The sequence below is a fragment of the Myotis nattereri genome, assembly GCF_964212035.1.
Source record: "Myotis nattereri genome assembly, chromosome: 13".
Classification (NCBI taxonomy): Eukaryota; Metazoa; Chordata; class Mammalia; order Chiroptera; family Vespertilionidae; genus Myotis; species Myotis nattereri.
In genome coordinates this window covers 52,347,177-52,359,676 of record NC_138088.1, presented here as the reverse complement: position 1 = coordinate 52,359,676, position 12,500 = coordinate 52,347,177, and the positions used below count along the sequence as shown (strand labels likewise).

At 53.6% G+C, this 12,500-nt stretch overlaps 1 protein-coding gene across 4 annotated transcripts in view; it reads left to right on the top strand.

Annotated features, from left to right (window-relative positions):
• AFAP1L2 (actin filament associated protein 1 like 2) overlaps positions 1–12,500 on the top strand; it is an 86,315-nt gene that overhangs the window by 49,891 nt on the left and 23,924 nt on the right. For 3 of the 4 annotated variants that reach the window (XM_081104415.1, XM_081104413.1, XM_081104414.1), the window contains exons 2-4: positions 2,002–2,130; positions 8,788–8,862; positions 10,231–10,325. In XM_081104415.1, coding sequence (XP_080960541.1) covers positions 2,002–2,130; positions 8,788–8,862; positions 10,231–10,325 — 299 coding nt within the window. Of the gene's footprint in view, positions 1–2,001; positions 2,131–8,787; positions 8,863–10,230; positions 10,326–12,500 lie in introns of those variants that run through there. The other variant, XM_081104416.1, reaches the window with a different exon arrangement.

Here is a 12,500-nt window from a genome sequence, read left to right as displayed (position 1 = left end):
TTGGACTTAGAGTTGCTGTCATGGGGAGCAGGGTCCCTGTGGCTGTGGTGCCTGGCACTCGGTTGAGACCTGAGGTTCTCAGTTGGCTGCAACCTTGCAATGATGTGCGGAGGCTTAAGAACTGTTGGCTCCTGGGCTCCACTCCCAGAGATTCTGCTCATCCATCTAGGGTGGGTTTGGGCACCTGGATTTTTAAAAAAAATGTATTTTGATTGATTTCAGAGAGGGAGAGAGAGAGAAAAAAAACCCATCAAAGAGAATCATTGATCGGCTGCCTTCTGCACGCCCCACACTGGGGATCGAGCCTACAACCTGGTCATGTGCCCTGACCAGGAATCGAACCATGACTTCCTGGTTCATAGGATGACGCTCAACCACTGAGCAACACCGGCCGGGGGACATCCGTATTTGTAAAAGCTCTCCAGGTCACCCCAGTGGTTGGAAAGCAGTGTTTAGGCCAGCCGTGGGCAAACTACGGCCCGTTTGAAATGAATAAAACTAAAAAAAAAAAAAAAAAGACCGTACCCTTTTATGTAATGATGTTTACTTTGAATTTATATTAGTTCACACAAACACTCCATCCATGCTTTTGTTCCGGCCCTCCGGTCCAGTTTAAGAATCCATTGTGGCCCTCGAGTCAAAAAGTTTGCCCACCCCTGGTTTAGGCCCTCAAGGAGGCGGCTTCCATTAATGAGCATGTTCTCGAGAGCCAGGCAGGCAGGGAGAGCCAAGATGATGAACCTGTCAGCAAATGCAGTGCCTGTTCTTTTTTTTAAAATATATTTTTTATTGATTTCAGAGAGGGAGACGGAGGGAGGGAGAGAGAGAAGCATCAGTGATGAATGAGAAGCATTGATGGGCTGCCTCCTGCACGCCCCCTACTGGGGATCGAGCCCACACCCAATTCCTGACTGGGAATTGAACCATGACCTTGTGGTTCATAGGTCGAAGCTCAACCACTGAGCATACCGGACCGGCCGCCCTGTTCTTAGTGGAGATTTAGGTTGCTGATAATGAACGTCAACAACAACACTGGTGAACGCCCTGCTCCTAGACCAGTGATGGTGAACCTTTTGAGCTGGGCGTGTCAGCATTTTGAAAAACCCTAACTTAACTCTGGTGCCGTGTCACATATAGAAATTTTTTGATATTTGCAACCATAGTAAAACAAAGATTTATATTTTTGATATTTATTTTATATATTTAAATGCCATTTAACAAAGAAAACTCAACCAAAAAAATGAGTTTGCGTGTCACCTCTGACACGCGTGTCATAGGTTCGCCATCACTGTCCTAGACTGTTGCCCTCTGTACTAGCATTTCTGCAAGGTGCTTCCAGCTGGGAAATGATGAGTGCTTCGATGGCGGTGGCCCTTGAGGGAGATGTACTGATAACTGGATCCATGGGACCAGGACCCTCCTGGAGGGGGATGCTGGACTTGGTGACAACTGAGGTGGCCCGATCACTGAGAAACTCAAGGGAAGGGTTTATTTGTTACGCGTGGCTTTTGATGGGCCATCCATATTTCTGCAGGGACAGAGGGATCACTGTGTCATCTCCTTGGAGTGATTCTGTGTTTCCCCATCCTGGGGGAAAGAATGAACAACTGGTCAACCATAGCACTGCTTCTGATGGTTACGGGTTTGATCTGTGTTCAAATTCTCTAGATGCTGAGCTATTTTAATTGGCCTTTATCTAGGAAGGACATTCTGTTTCCAAATTCTCATGGTCTTATGGGCTTGCTTGGACCCTCTCGGCCACTGTCACTCCAGCAAATGGTAGACCTGCATCGTTGGCTGAGAGCCTGTTTTCCTCTCCCCAAGACCCTGGCACTGGGCATCCCACATGCTGCCAGGCCTTACCCCAAACCCCTCCCCTTGGGACCAGAGAGTTCATGGTGAGATGCTGCAGGGCCCAGGGGTGGGTGGGGTCTGTGTGTGTCAGAGCTAGGCCTTTAAGAAGGCAGCCACTGTAAAGGCTTCTTCTGTTCTCTTCTCTAGCCCTGGAGCAGCTGCTGACGGAGCTGGAGGACTTCCTCAAGATCCTGGACCAGGAGAGCCTGAGCAGCACAGCCGTGGAGAGGAAGAGTGGTCTGGCCGAGCTCCTCCGCCTGTACATCAAAAGCAGCAGTAAGTGAGGCCCAGGGCCTGGGAGAGGTCCCGGTGGGAATGGACAGATGGTGGTTGTATTGACGAGGGCTACCATAATGAAGTTTCACAGACTGGGTGGCTTAAACAGCAGACATATGTTTCCTTACAGTCCTGGAGGCCAAACCCCTGAGATCGACGTGTCTCCAGATTTGGTTCCTTGGGAGGCCTCTCTCCTTGGCTTGTAGATGGCTGCCTACTCCCTCGGTCTTTATACTGTGTTCCCTCTGTGCTTGTCTGTGTCCAAATCTCCCTTCTTATAAGGTCAGCCCACGCCAGTGGCCTCATTTAACGCTAATCACCTCTTTCAAGACCCCTTCTCCAAGGTCAGCCCTCCTCTGAGCTCCTGAAGGCTAGGATTTAACATATGCATTTGGAGGAAACACAGTCCAGCCCACAACAACAGTGGAGGAGGGATGTGACTTGAATGGGAGCCCAGAAATCTCCAACCACTCAACACATCAGCCACGAGTGAGGTTTTCAACAGAGTGTTTTCAAAGCACTTTTCCTTACTGGTTGAAAGTAGAGCAGGGATAATAAAGTCTTGTAATAATAGCGGAGGCTTCATTGAGGGCTTCCCTCTTGCACACATATTAACTTGTTTCATCTTCAAGACAGTCCTCTGAGGTTGGCTGTGATGCCAGAGGCGGAAACTGAGGCCAGGAGAGTTTAAATAACTTGCCCCTGTGTCATACAGCCCGAGAGAAAATGGGAAAACACAGTTTTAAGAATTTGCAAATCACAGAATGCTGAGTTCATAGTTTCTTCATTTTTTACTGAGGTCCGTGTTAACACACGACCAAGCACACACACAGATCCTAAGTACGCAATTGGTTGGGTTTTGACAGTTGTCTACTATCTGTGTCCCGACCACCCAAAACAAGGCACAGAATATTCCTGTCATCCCAGAAAGTTCTTTCTTGCCCCTTCCCAGGGAACGCCCCCTCCCCGACACCATGGCAACCACGGTCTGGATTTCTCCCACCATAGGTCAGCGTTGCCCGCCCTTGAGCTTCATGTGAACGGCATGGTTCAGTGTGCACATCATGTCTGGCCTCTTTTGCTCGGGAGATTCATCCACGCGCTGGGGCGTGGCAGCCGTTTCTCCCTTTCGTGGCTGAGGGGTGTTTCCTTCTGCGCCGATGCCACCATCTGCTGCTCCAGTCACTCGGTGGTGGACATTCCGGTTGCACACATTGGGACCATCGTGAATAAGGCCGCTCTGAACGTTCTTGGACGCGTCTTCTTATGGACACATGGTTTTGTTTCTAGCACATTCCGATTGTCTTTTTTTTTTTTTTTTTAAATAGAAAAGCCTTCGTGTGAAGTCATAACAGTTGAGCTGAGTTTATTTTGATCTCGGGCGCTTGAGGATCGGAAGTGATGTTCGGGGACAGAGAGGGGCCATCAGAGGGCGCGTCCTCCATCTGCCTCGCGGCAGGAGCAGCCTTCATCCGTGCCAGGCCGGGGGCGTGCACCTGCTCAGAGTCAGGAAGTTCTCCCTCCGTCCAACCTGAACCTGCCAGGCCACACGCCACGGTCCCTTTCCCTCTTCTTTCTTCCCAGTGGAACTAGTTTCTGTTCTCTGAATTACAGAGACGTCGTAAAGCTGAACATGTTGCTACCTGCCCGGCAGCTTGCTCTCCCGGTGAAACAGTCCTGGCTCCCTCCGCCTGTCATCAGAGGCGTTCTCCTTGAGCCGCTCGGTCTTTGGGCTCCAGGCCAGCCCCTGGTTCCCAGGCTCCTGGCTTTGTAGTGAGCGTCTGCCGGCCTGCCCGAGTGCTGGTCAGCCACACATCAAAGGTGGGAATGGCAGATGGGAAAGCCACATCACAGAGCAGGTGAGGTAGAGAGGCATGAATCACCTGCAAGAGGATCTTTTATTTATTTAATTTTGATTTATTTATTATTTTTTTTATTTTTTATTTTTTTTGGTATTGATTTCAGAGAGGGAGGCAGAGGGAGAGATAGAAACATCAGTAATGAGAGAGAATCACTGATCGGCTGCCTCCTGCATGCCCCACACTGGGGATCGAGCCCACAACCTGGGCATGTGCCCTGACCGGGAATCGAACTGTGACCTCCTGGTCCATAGGTCAATGCTCAATCACTGAGCCATGCCGGCTGGGCATCAGTGGATCTTTTATTATTATTATTACTAGAGGCCCGGTGCACAAAATTTGTGCACTGGGGGGCGGGGCATCCCTCAGCCCAGCCTGCACCCTCTCGCAGTGCGGGAGCCCTCAGGGGATGTCTGACTGCTGGCTTAGGCCCGCGCACGTCATAGCAACCAGTCGTTCCACCATTCGGTCAATTTGCATATTAGCCTTTTCTTATATAGGATTTTTTATTGATTTCAGAGAGGAAGGGGGGGGAGGGAGGGAGGGAGAGAGAGAGAGAGAGAGAGAGAGAGAGAGAGAGAGAGAGAGAAACATCAATGATGAGGGAGAATCACCGATTGGCTGCCTCCTGCATGCTCCCTACTGGGAGCTGATGCTCCATCCACTAAGCTAACTGGCTAGGGCCATCAGCGGAACCTGGAAACAGCACACTTCCCAGCCCATCGCTGTGTGCTCTGACCTGAGAATGTGCAGGGATGTAGAATCTCTGGTGGGAACTGGAAAGCACCTCTGTGATGGGGTCTGAACCCTGGTGCTTGGCTCTGACCACTCTCGCAGAGCCCCGGTGGGGGGGGGGGGGCGGTCCCCGTGTTGGTGTAATGTGCTGTGGCCCTTGCAGTAGGGTGGCCTTGGTTTCACACTTGATCTTTGCGTGTTCCCACCTGGTCTCTGCAGCTCGCAGGCCTGCAGGAGGCTGCTGAGATCCCACGGCCTCCCAGTGCGACGCACCCCAGAGCGCCACTCCGGCTGCTAATAATACAGGTGCACAGCCTCACCGAGGCCTGTGGTAGCCCCTTCTAGTCTTAAGGTTGTGACAGTCACTACTAAGAGCCCCTGAAAACTCCCCTCTGGTCCTGTTGGCACATCCTCTTGACCACAGAGTGGTTATAACGGCAGCTAACATTTTTTATGCATTGACCGGGTTCCAGCACTGTGCTCAGCCTATACAATGTCATGGTCTCTATCATCCAGTTCCCTTCCCAAGTCAGCGAGGGAGTTGTTGTTGTCCCCATCTTACCAACAAGGGACCCGAGGCTTGGGACGTCACTTGCGTGAGGCCCGTGGCCGTGGTGCCCGGGCAGGCCTGGGCAGGTGCGCCTACCACTGTGCTTTCCTCCAGCCCCACGGTGCCAGATTAACCTGGACCGCACGGGACAGAATCCAAAGCCCCCCGAAACTGCATCACCCGTCTTGCTTTCAGCCTCACCGTGCATCCTCCAGAAAATGAGCTCAGCCCGACGGAGCGTGGAGGTAGAGGCGGCTGATGGCTGAGACAGCCTGTGGCCGACGCTGGCTGAGCTGTTGTTTCTCATGGGTTTGACACTTTTCAGGTGGAATTTTCCATCTTTTGCTTTCTTTCTGCAACACAAATTCTCTACTAACTTTGCTTTTTATCTGCATGGCGAGGTCTATATATTGCGGCCTGCTGTTTGTTCCTGCCTTTACCAGTGAGGGCCCAGCCCCCCCCCCGCCCCCCCCCCCCCCCCCGAGAATCCCGCTCAGGGACTGTAGGGAAGTTTCAGGGTTGCCCCTCTGCTAGGAAGAGCTTCAGATGTTCTGTCTATCCAACTGCAGCAAAGAGGGTCCATGTCTCTCCTCCCCACCCTTCACCCCGTTCCCGGGGAAGGACCACCCTCTACAGGCAGGCTCCCTCCCCCAGGAAGCACACGTGGGCTCAGGGCAGGAGGGCGCTCCTTCCAACCACCCCGTCGGGCTCTTGTTATTTCCATACGCCTGTTAACTCCTCCATTTGGGTCTACGCCCTCCGCCCCACAGACTTTGGGTCCCCAAAGGCAGAGACAGTGTCCCCGCACCTAGATTAGCGCTGGAGTTGGGTGCACATCTGGGAATGAAGAAGAGAGTCCTCCCTCCCTGGGCAGCTGGTCCCTGGCCACAGGACAGCTCAGCAACCTCCCCTGGGAGGGCCCCATTCACTGGGCTTTTCCCAGGATTGCAGGTGGTCCTGGGAGATTCCTCCTTGCCAACCTGGATGGCCCTGGATTAGCAACCCTCTGAGAATAAGGACCTACTGGACCACGGCCCGCAGGGTGCCTGAGGTGGGAGACACACAGCCCTTGGGGGCGCGGGGGAGGGGGGCAGGGCGGACTATGCGAGTTTTCTCTGGAGCTTATGAGTCTCCCTCTCAGAGGAAGCACCTGCTCAGAATGCCAACAGTTAAAACAATAAAGGTATTTTGCCTTTTATTTCTTCGTGTGGCAGTGTGGGCGTAGTCAACAAGATGAAAAAAAAAAAAGAGAAAGAAATGAAAAATGAACATTAGGCATGATTTATGTTCCTTAGATTCCTTTGGTGATCTTTATCAGGGTCCCCTGGATATCCTGTGGTTGGGACCTGCCTCTGTATTTGGCTTTACAGTGTTTTTACATTTATAATCACTGTCAGTGCGCATTTCCACGTGCTGGCAGTTCATATGGCTTTTCCCTTCTGAAATGTGACCCTTTAACTGTACATCTTGGCTGTCCTAGACCTGCTTCATTTTTCACTGTTGGGTAGCATCATGGATGAACAGTATTGTTCAAATGGTCTCCTATTAGTGAGCATTTAAGTTTTTTGTTTTTTTAAGAAACCTCATACAGTACTGCAGTGAACATCCTCAATTAGATTATGTTTACATGCTGGAGTTTGTCTCCAGGAGAAATTTCTGGCGTTGGACATGCTGGGTCAAAGAATAGGAACACGTACAATTAAATTATCCTCCAAAATCACTTCCCAGTAGTTGTGCCGATTCCCACTCTATTCAGTCATTCGTTTATGGTCACAGGCAACATGCTGTTGTGTATGTTGATGTGCCATGGTTTGTTTGTTTCACCATTTTCCCACTATTGAGACTGTGTGTTAGTGCCCATATCTTGGGCTGGCATTTTTTAAAAAAATACGTATTTTTTTAATTTATTTCAGAGCGGAAGTGAGGGGGAGAGAGAAATAGGAACATCAGTGGTGAGAGAGAATCATTGGTCGGCTGCCTCCTACACGCCCCACACTGGAGATCAAGCCCACAACCTGGGCATGTGCCCTGACCAGGCACCGAACCGTGACCTCCTGGTTCATAGGTTAACACTCAACCACTGAGTCACACCAGCTGGGCGAGGCTGCCATTTTTAATCTTCATCAGTTATAAGATTACCTTCCTTTTTCAAATTTCCTAATATTTGAGTTTCGTTCTCTTGAACTTCACAGTTAAGTAGAAAGAGGCAATATTTTTCATCATGATTGTTTTCCATACGATGCGGGTAAGAAAGCCAAGGCCACACTGGTTAGGTGTTTTGCCCAGAATTACACTATTCATGGCAAAGCATCTCCGGCCCCCCCCCCCCCCCCCCCCGCTGCAGAGCCCTTTCCCCCTGCACATGCTCTGCAGAAGGTACTGACCCAGCCCCTCTGGACCTCGGTAGGTGGAGACAGGCCGGTTGTAGCTCACTGTGTGGGGACCTCATAGTTCCCTCCATGAGCTCCTGCAGCCCTTGGGACAGGGGTGGTGTGGCTGACCGGTCCTGGCAGGGCTGTGCACCGAGCTGGCCGTCCACGGACCGATGGTGGAGGACGCATCAGTTGCATCCTCCTCTTGCTCCTCTGAGTTCTCAGGACTGTTTTCCCGGGCCTGTTGGCTGGAGTCTACGCGGTCTGTGGCGAGGAATTGACTGGCACGGAACTGCCTCCTTTGCCAGGGGTTTGAATTGGGTTCTTTGGCTCAGTAACAGGGTCTCCAACCACTGGAATTTATCAGCCACAGTCTCTAGGAAATGCAAATTAAGAGGCTCGAAAAAAATGCCGGAGGGTTTGTAAGAGGAGAAACACCAGGATGAGCTTCCTGTGCAGGCGCCTGGAGAAAGGGTCCTTGGGTGTTAGCAGCTGAGCAAGTGTTAGGAGACCAGCCTTTCTCTGCGCAGGCAGGCACTGGGGAAGTGGCAACCTGCACAGAAATGATTCTAAAGGAGGAGAAGGGATATGCTGCTGCAAGGTACAATCTGCAGGGTAGAGCAGGTAGCTGGAAGTGCACCATTGCCAATTCCCTGCACATGTACCCCTCTAAACCCAGAGCGCATGCTTTGGATTTCTTAGACCCCCCCCACATTGATACCCCACCTAGAGGCCTGGGAGCTAAACTTTCAGATCCTCAATGTGACCTATCTTCTACATAGACATTGTTCTGGTCAGCCCAGGCAAGTAATTCAGACTAGAGTGAGAATGACTGATAGGAACCATTCTACAACGTAAATGAAATGCTAGGAAACCCAGAGCAATCTCTGGTGAGTGGAATATGAGGTGTAAATCTTTGAGATGTGGGTGCCTTTCCCCTTAAGACGTCTGTACCCTAACTGTAAACTAATAGTCAGCAACGTGGCATTTCCTTGTTTATGTTGGACTCTTTTGGTCAACTCAAAATATTGTGAGTCTTTCCTGGAACCAAGCAGATGACAGTGTCTCTAGGGGACACCGTTTCTCTCTGGGAGCCCTTTCCCTTCACGGAACCACATGAACTTCCATCCTCTCCCCGCAGGTTCTGATGAGGAGTACATTTACATGAACAAAGTGACGGTCAACAAGCCACAGAATGCCGAGTCCCAAGACAAAGGTACGAGGCTGGGGCTGCCGATGCCCTGGCCGGCTCCCAGCAGAGGGGAAGGTGTGAACCTTGGTCACGTTCCAGCTCTCCGTCCTCCCAGCCAGCACCACAGACAGGCCTGGGGGAGATATTTTTGAGAGTCACATTTTGGTGGATGGTATTTTGGGTTGATGTATTTTGGGAAGTTTCATCGGGCCACCTCCTTGCCTCTTAAAGGTCTCGCGTCCCCCCTCGTGGTTAAGGAATCTGTTCCTAAAACCTCTCAGCTTTTCCCAGCATTGTCCCAGGAATAGGAAGTTATAATTCAGATGCTTTCAGAAGGCAGCTGTGGAGGGTGCTGATCCCAAGGTTCCGGCTTTCTGTCCTTTGATAGACGTCTGGATGTTATGTGTGTGTCGGGGTGGGGGCAGGGCAGGGGGGAGGAAATGGTGATGTCAGCAACTGCCTTAATAGTAAAGGCTTTTTCACAGGCGTTCTCTTGAGCAGGATGTTTTATCTTCCGGGCTGTCTGAGTCTCTGCTCAGGTCTGCTCCCCACTTCTCTTTGAAAACCTCAGGAGTAGAGCTGGCAGACCCCAGGGAGATCGGAGGTTTGCAGGCTGCCTAGTTGTAGACGAGAGAGGGTTAGAAGCCCATCTCCCAACTCCTGTTACCCAAAGGCAGAGGCTTAGAGAGAGGCAGAAACACAGCACCCCAAAGCCCTTTGTCCTATTCAGATCTTAGCTCCAAACATCAGCTACCAAAAAGCCTCGATGTCAGACCTGCCTGCACCTGTCTGTCCCAGGGCTGCCTGGGCTGCCGACCGAAATGGTCAGACACCATTGGTTGTTCATGAGCCTTGGGTTCCTTTCCCTTAAAAGCACATGGCGGGTGTGGGGGTGGGGGGTTGGTGGTCAAGTTCTTCAGTGTGGCTTTTCCACCTCCTGCCCATGGCCAGGCCCGGGCTCAGCAGCACCCACCGTCATGGAAGCAGCCACTTGCCTGGGGCCACTGGCCTTCCCACTAAACTGTGGGAAGGAAAGAGCTGTAATCACAGGGTCGGAGCCCAGCGTGGCTTAATATAGCGACCACAGGGCAGCTCCCCTGGGCGCTGGGGCTCTGCGGCCAGGCCATTTTTGACACGGGGCAGGTGGAGGCGAGGGTGCAGAGCCTGCCAGACCCCAAACCAGCTCCTCCTGAGGAATCTGTGGCGGGGGCACCGCTGCGCCCTATTCTTGGAGGGGAAACAACCTTGGCTGCAGCCCTGGCTGCCTGGGTAATGAACACCTGCTCAAACGGCACTCCGGGGGCATGTGAGCAGGCATTCCTGGGTAATGAGGGCCTGCTACGAGGCTGGAGGCTGGCACCCCTCACCGGAGCTTCTGCTTGCTGCCCACAGCGCCGGAGGAGCGGAGCCCACTGGCCAACGGGGAGCCCCGCCAGCACGCCACGGCCCCTCAGAAGAGTCTCCCGGACCTCCCGCCCCCCAAGACCGTAAGTGTGGGCCCAAGACCCCTGATTTCCCTGCCTTGGGCCCCGTGAACTTGCAGTTGTTTTCACAGGTATCCATCCGTCCAATGTCTGGCCTTTTTTGCGTACCTACTGTGTGTCGGGCACTGGGAGAGACAGGGCCAAAGTAAGCCTGTCCGCAGGTGACGTCATTTGCTCAGGACCACAGTGCTGGGATGCTAAGGGTAGTGGAAGGGGGAGATGAGGGAGAGCCCCTCTAGCAAGCGCCACAGTGTGTCTGAGGCCACGACAGGCGCTTGACCCAGCACCATGTGGGGCCATGTCCCGCTGTGGCTACCAACTCAGGCCACGGGACCTTTCAGAATTGTACGTCGCGTCACACTGCGCCTCCTGCTTGGAATCAGCCAGTAGCTCTCACTGAACTTAGGAAAAAACATCCACGCTTCCTAGCACGGCCCCAGGGCCTGCCCATTGGGGCCCACCTGCATCCCCGGCTTCTGTGCATGCGCCCTGCACGGGGACTGTGCCACGCGGTCGGTCCTGCCTCGGGGACGTTGCACCTCCTGGGCCTGGCTCTCCGATGGCTGCTGCCTCCTCATCTCTTAGACATTCTCAGACCGACTTTCCCTGGCCTGCCGACGTCAGGCATCCCACCTCCATCCCGCCCCAGTTACTGTCCGTCCCCCTGTCCTCTTACCACCTCCGCGGCACTGCCACCTTTGAAATGTGCCTCTCAGGCCAGATACAAGCTCCCTGGGACAGGGACTGTGTCTTGTTCAGTGTTTAATGCCCCGTGTCTGCATACAGCGAGCCGCACACACAAGGATGGATGGATGGATGGATGATGGATTTATGGAATCATAGGCCTGGGTTCGGGTCCCAGCTCAGCCAGGTACTAGCGCTCTGACCTTGAGCAAGTTATAAGGTCTCTGGCTCTTGTTTCCTGGTGTGTAAATGAACGGGATGTGGACACCCTCTCCATGAGGTTGCCTTACTCAGTGGGCTAAGGTGTGCGTGGCATCCTGCGTCGGTATCTGGTGAGGTAAGAAGTAGTGTCGATACTTTACGGGTGAGGAGCGTGGAGTCAGCAGGTTTATATGGCCTGGGTGTCACACAGCCTCCAAGCGGCAGAGCCAGAACTTGAAAGAACCTGAGTTCTTTCCTGGACAGGGTCTGGCTGGGGAGGCTTCCCGAGAGGGACGAGGTGAGAAGGACGTCCGTGGAGCAGGGGTTCCGGGAGATCAGCACCAGCAGGAAGCTGTGCGGCTCCATGACATGGAGCTCCCTCCAGACCATCCGTCACTGAGGTCACCGCTGCGGGGATCTCGACCCCAGGCCCCTGCATTCATGCCTTCCGAGGTGGCAGGCTTCTGCGGGCTCCTCTCCTGTGGCCACACTGGTGGGGCTGGAGGGCCTGGCACCCTCTCCCACCGCCTGAGGCTCCTTGAGTTGGGTGACAGCTGGCGAGGCTCTGCATCTCAGAATCTGAGTCCCTAGGTGTCCCCGTTGCACTGGCGACTCTGGTGGCTGCCACACCCTCGTACACACAGCAGGGTCCTCCTCGCTTCCCGCCTGCCTATCTTTGCCAGCTCTTCCTCTGGACAAACAGAGGCTCAGAAAGTTAAAACAACTGGGCACGATCGCTCCACCGGGAGGTAGCAGGGCCAGGAATTGAATGCAGGGCCTTGGTGTCAGCCACTCTGCGGCCTCCCGGAATTAAGCCGGTCGTTTTAGCGGAGCAAAGGCACTAGGTCTGTTCCATCGGAGAGCTCCCCTTCGCTTCCTGCCCAGTACGGGGGAGACGGCACGTCCCCTCTGCTGCCATCCAGCTGCTGCCGGCTAGCCCCGCGGGCGATGCTGTGGTTTCTGGTGTGTCCCACGTCCTGCTTGCTGGTGGTGGGGGAGGGCGGCCGGCTGCTCCGAGCCAGGGCAGGGATGTTCTGTCCGGAATTCAGCACCTCATTCTGCCTCCGCAGACCCCACCTGGGGCGGCTGCTTGTGGGTCACCTCGGGGGGCGGGGGGGTCACCAGGCAGAGTCCCACAGACAGGGGTGCTGGGTGGGGCGGACCTGCTCTGGGTCGCTGTGCTTTATAAACGTGGTGATGGGCAGAGGGGCTGGGGCCCCGGCTGCATTTATAAACCAGTGGGACCCTGCGAGTCCCAGCGGCCCAGAGGCTCTGGCACCAGCTTTTGCTCTT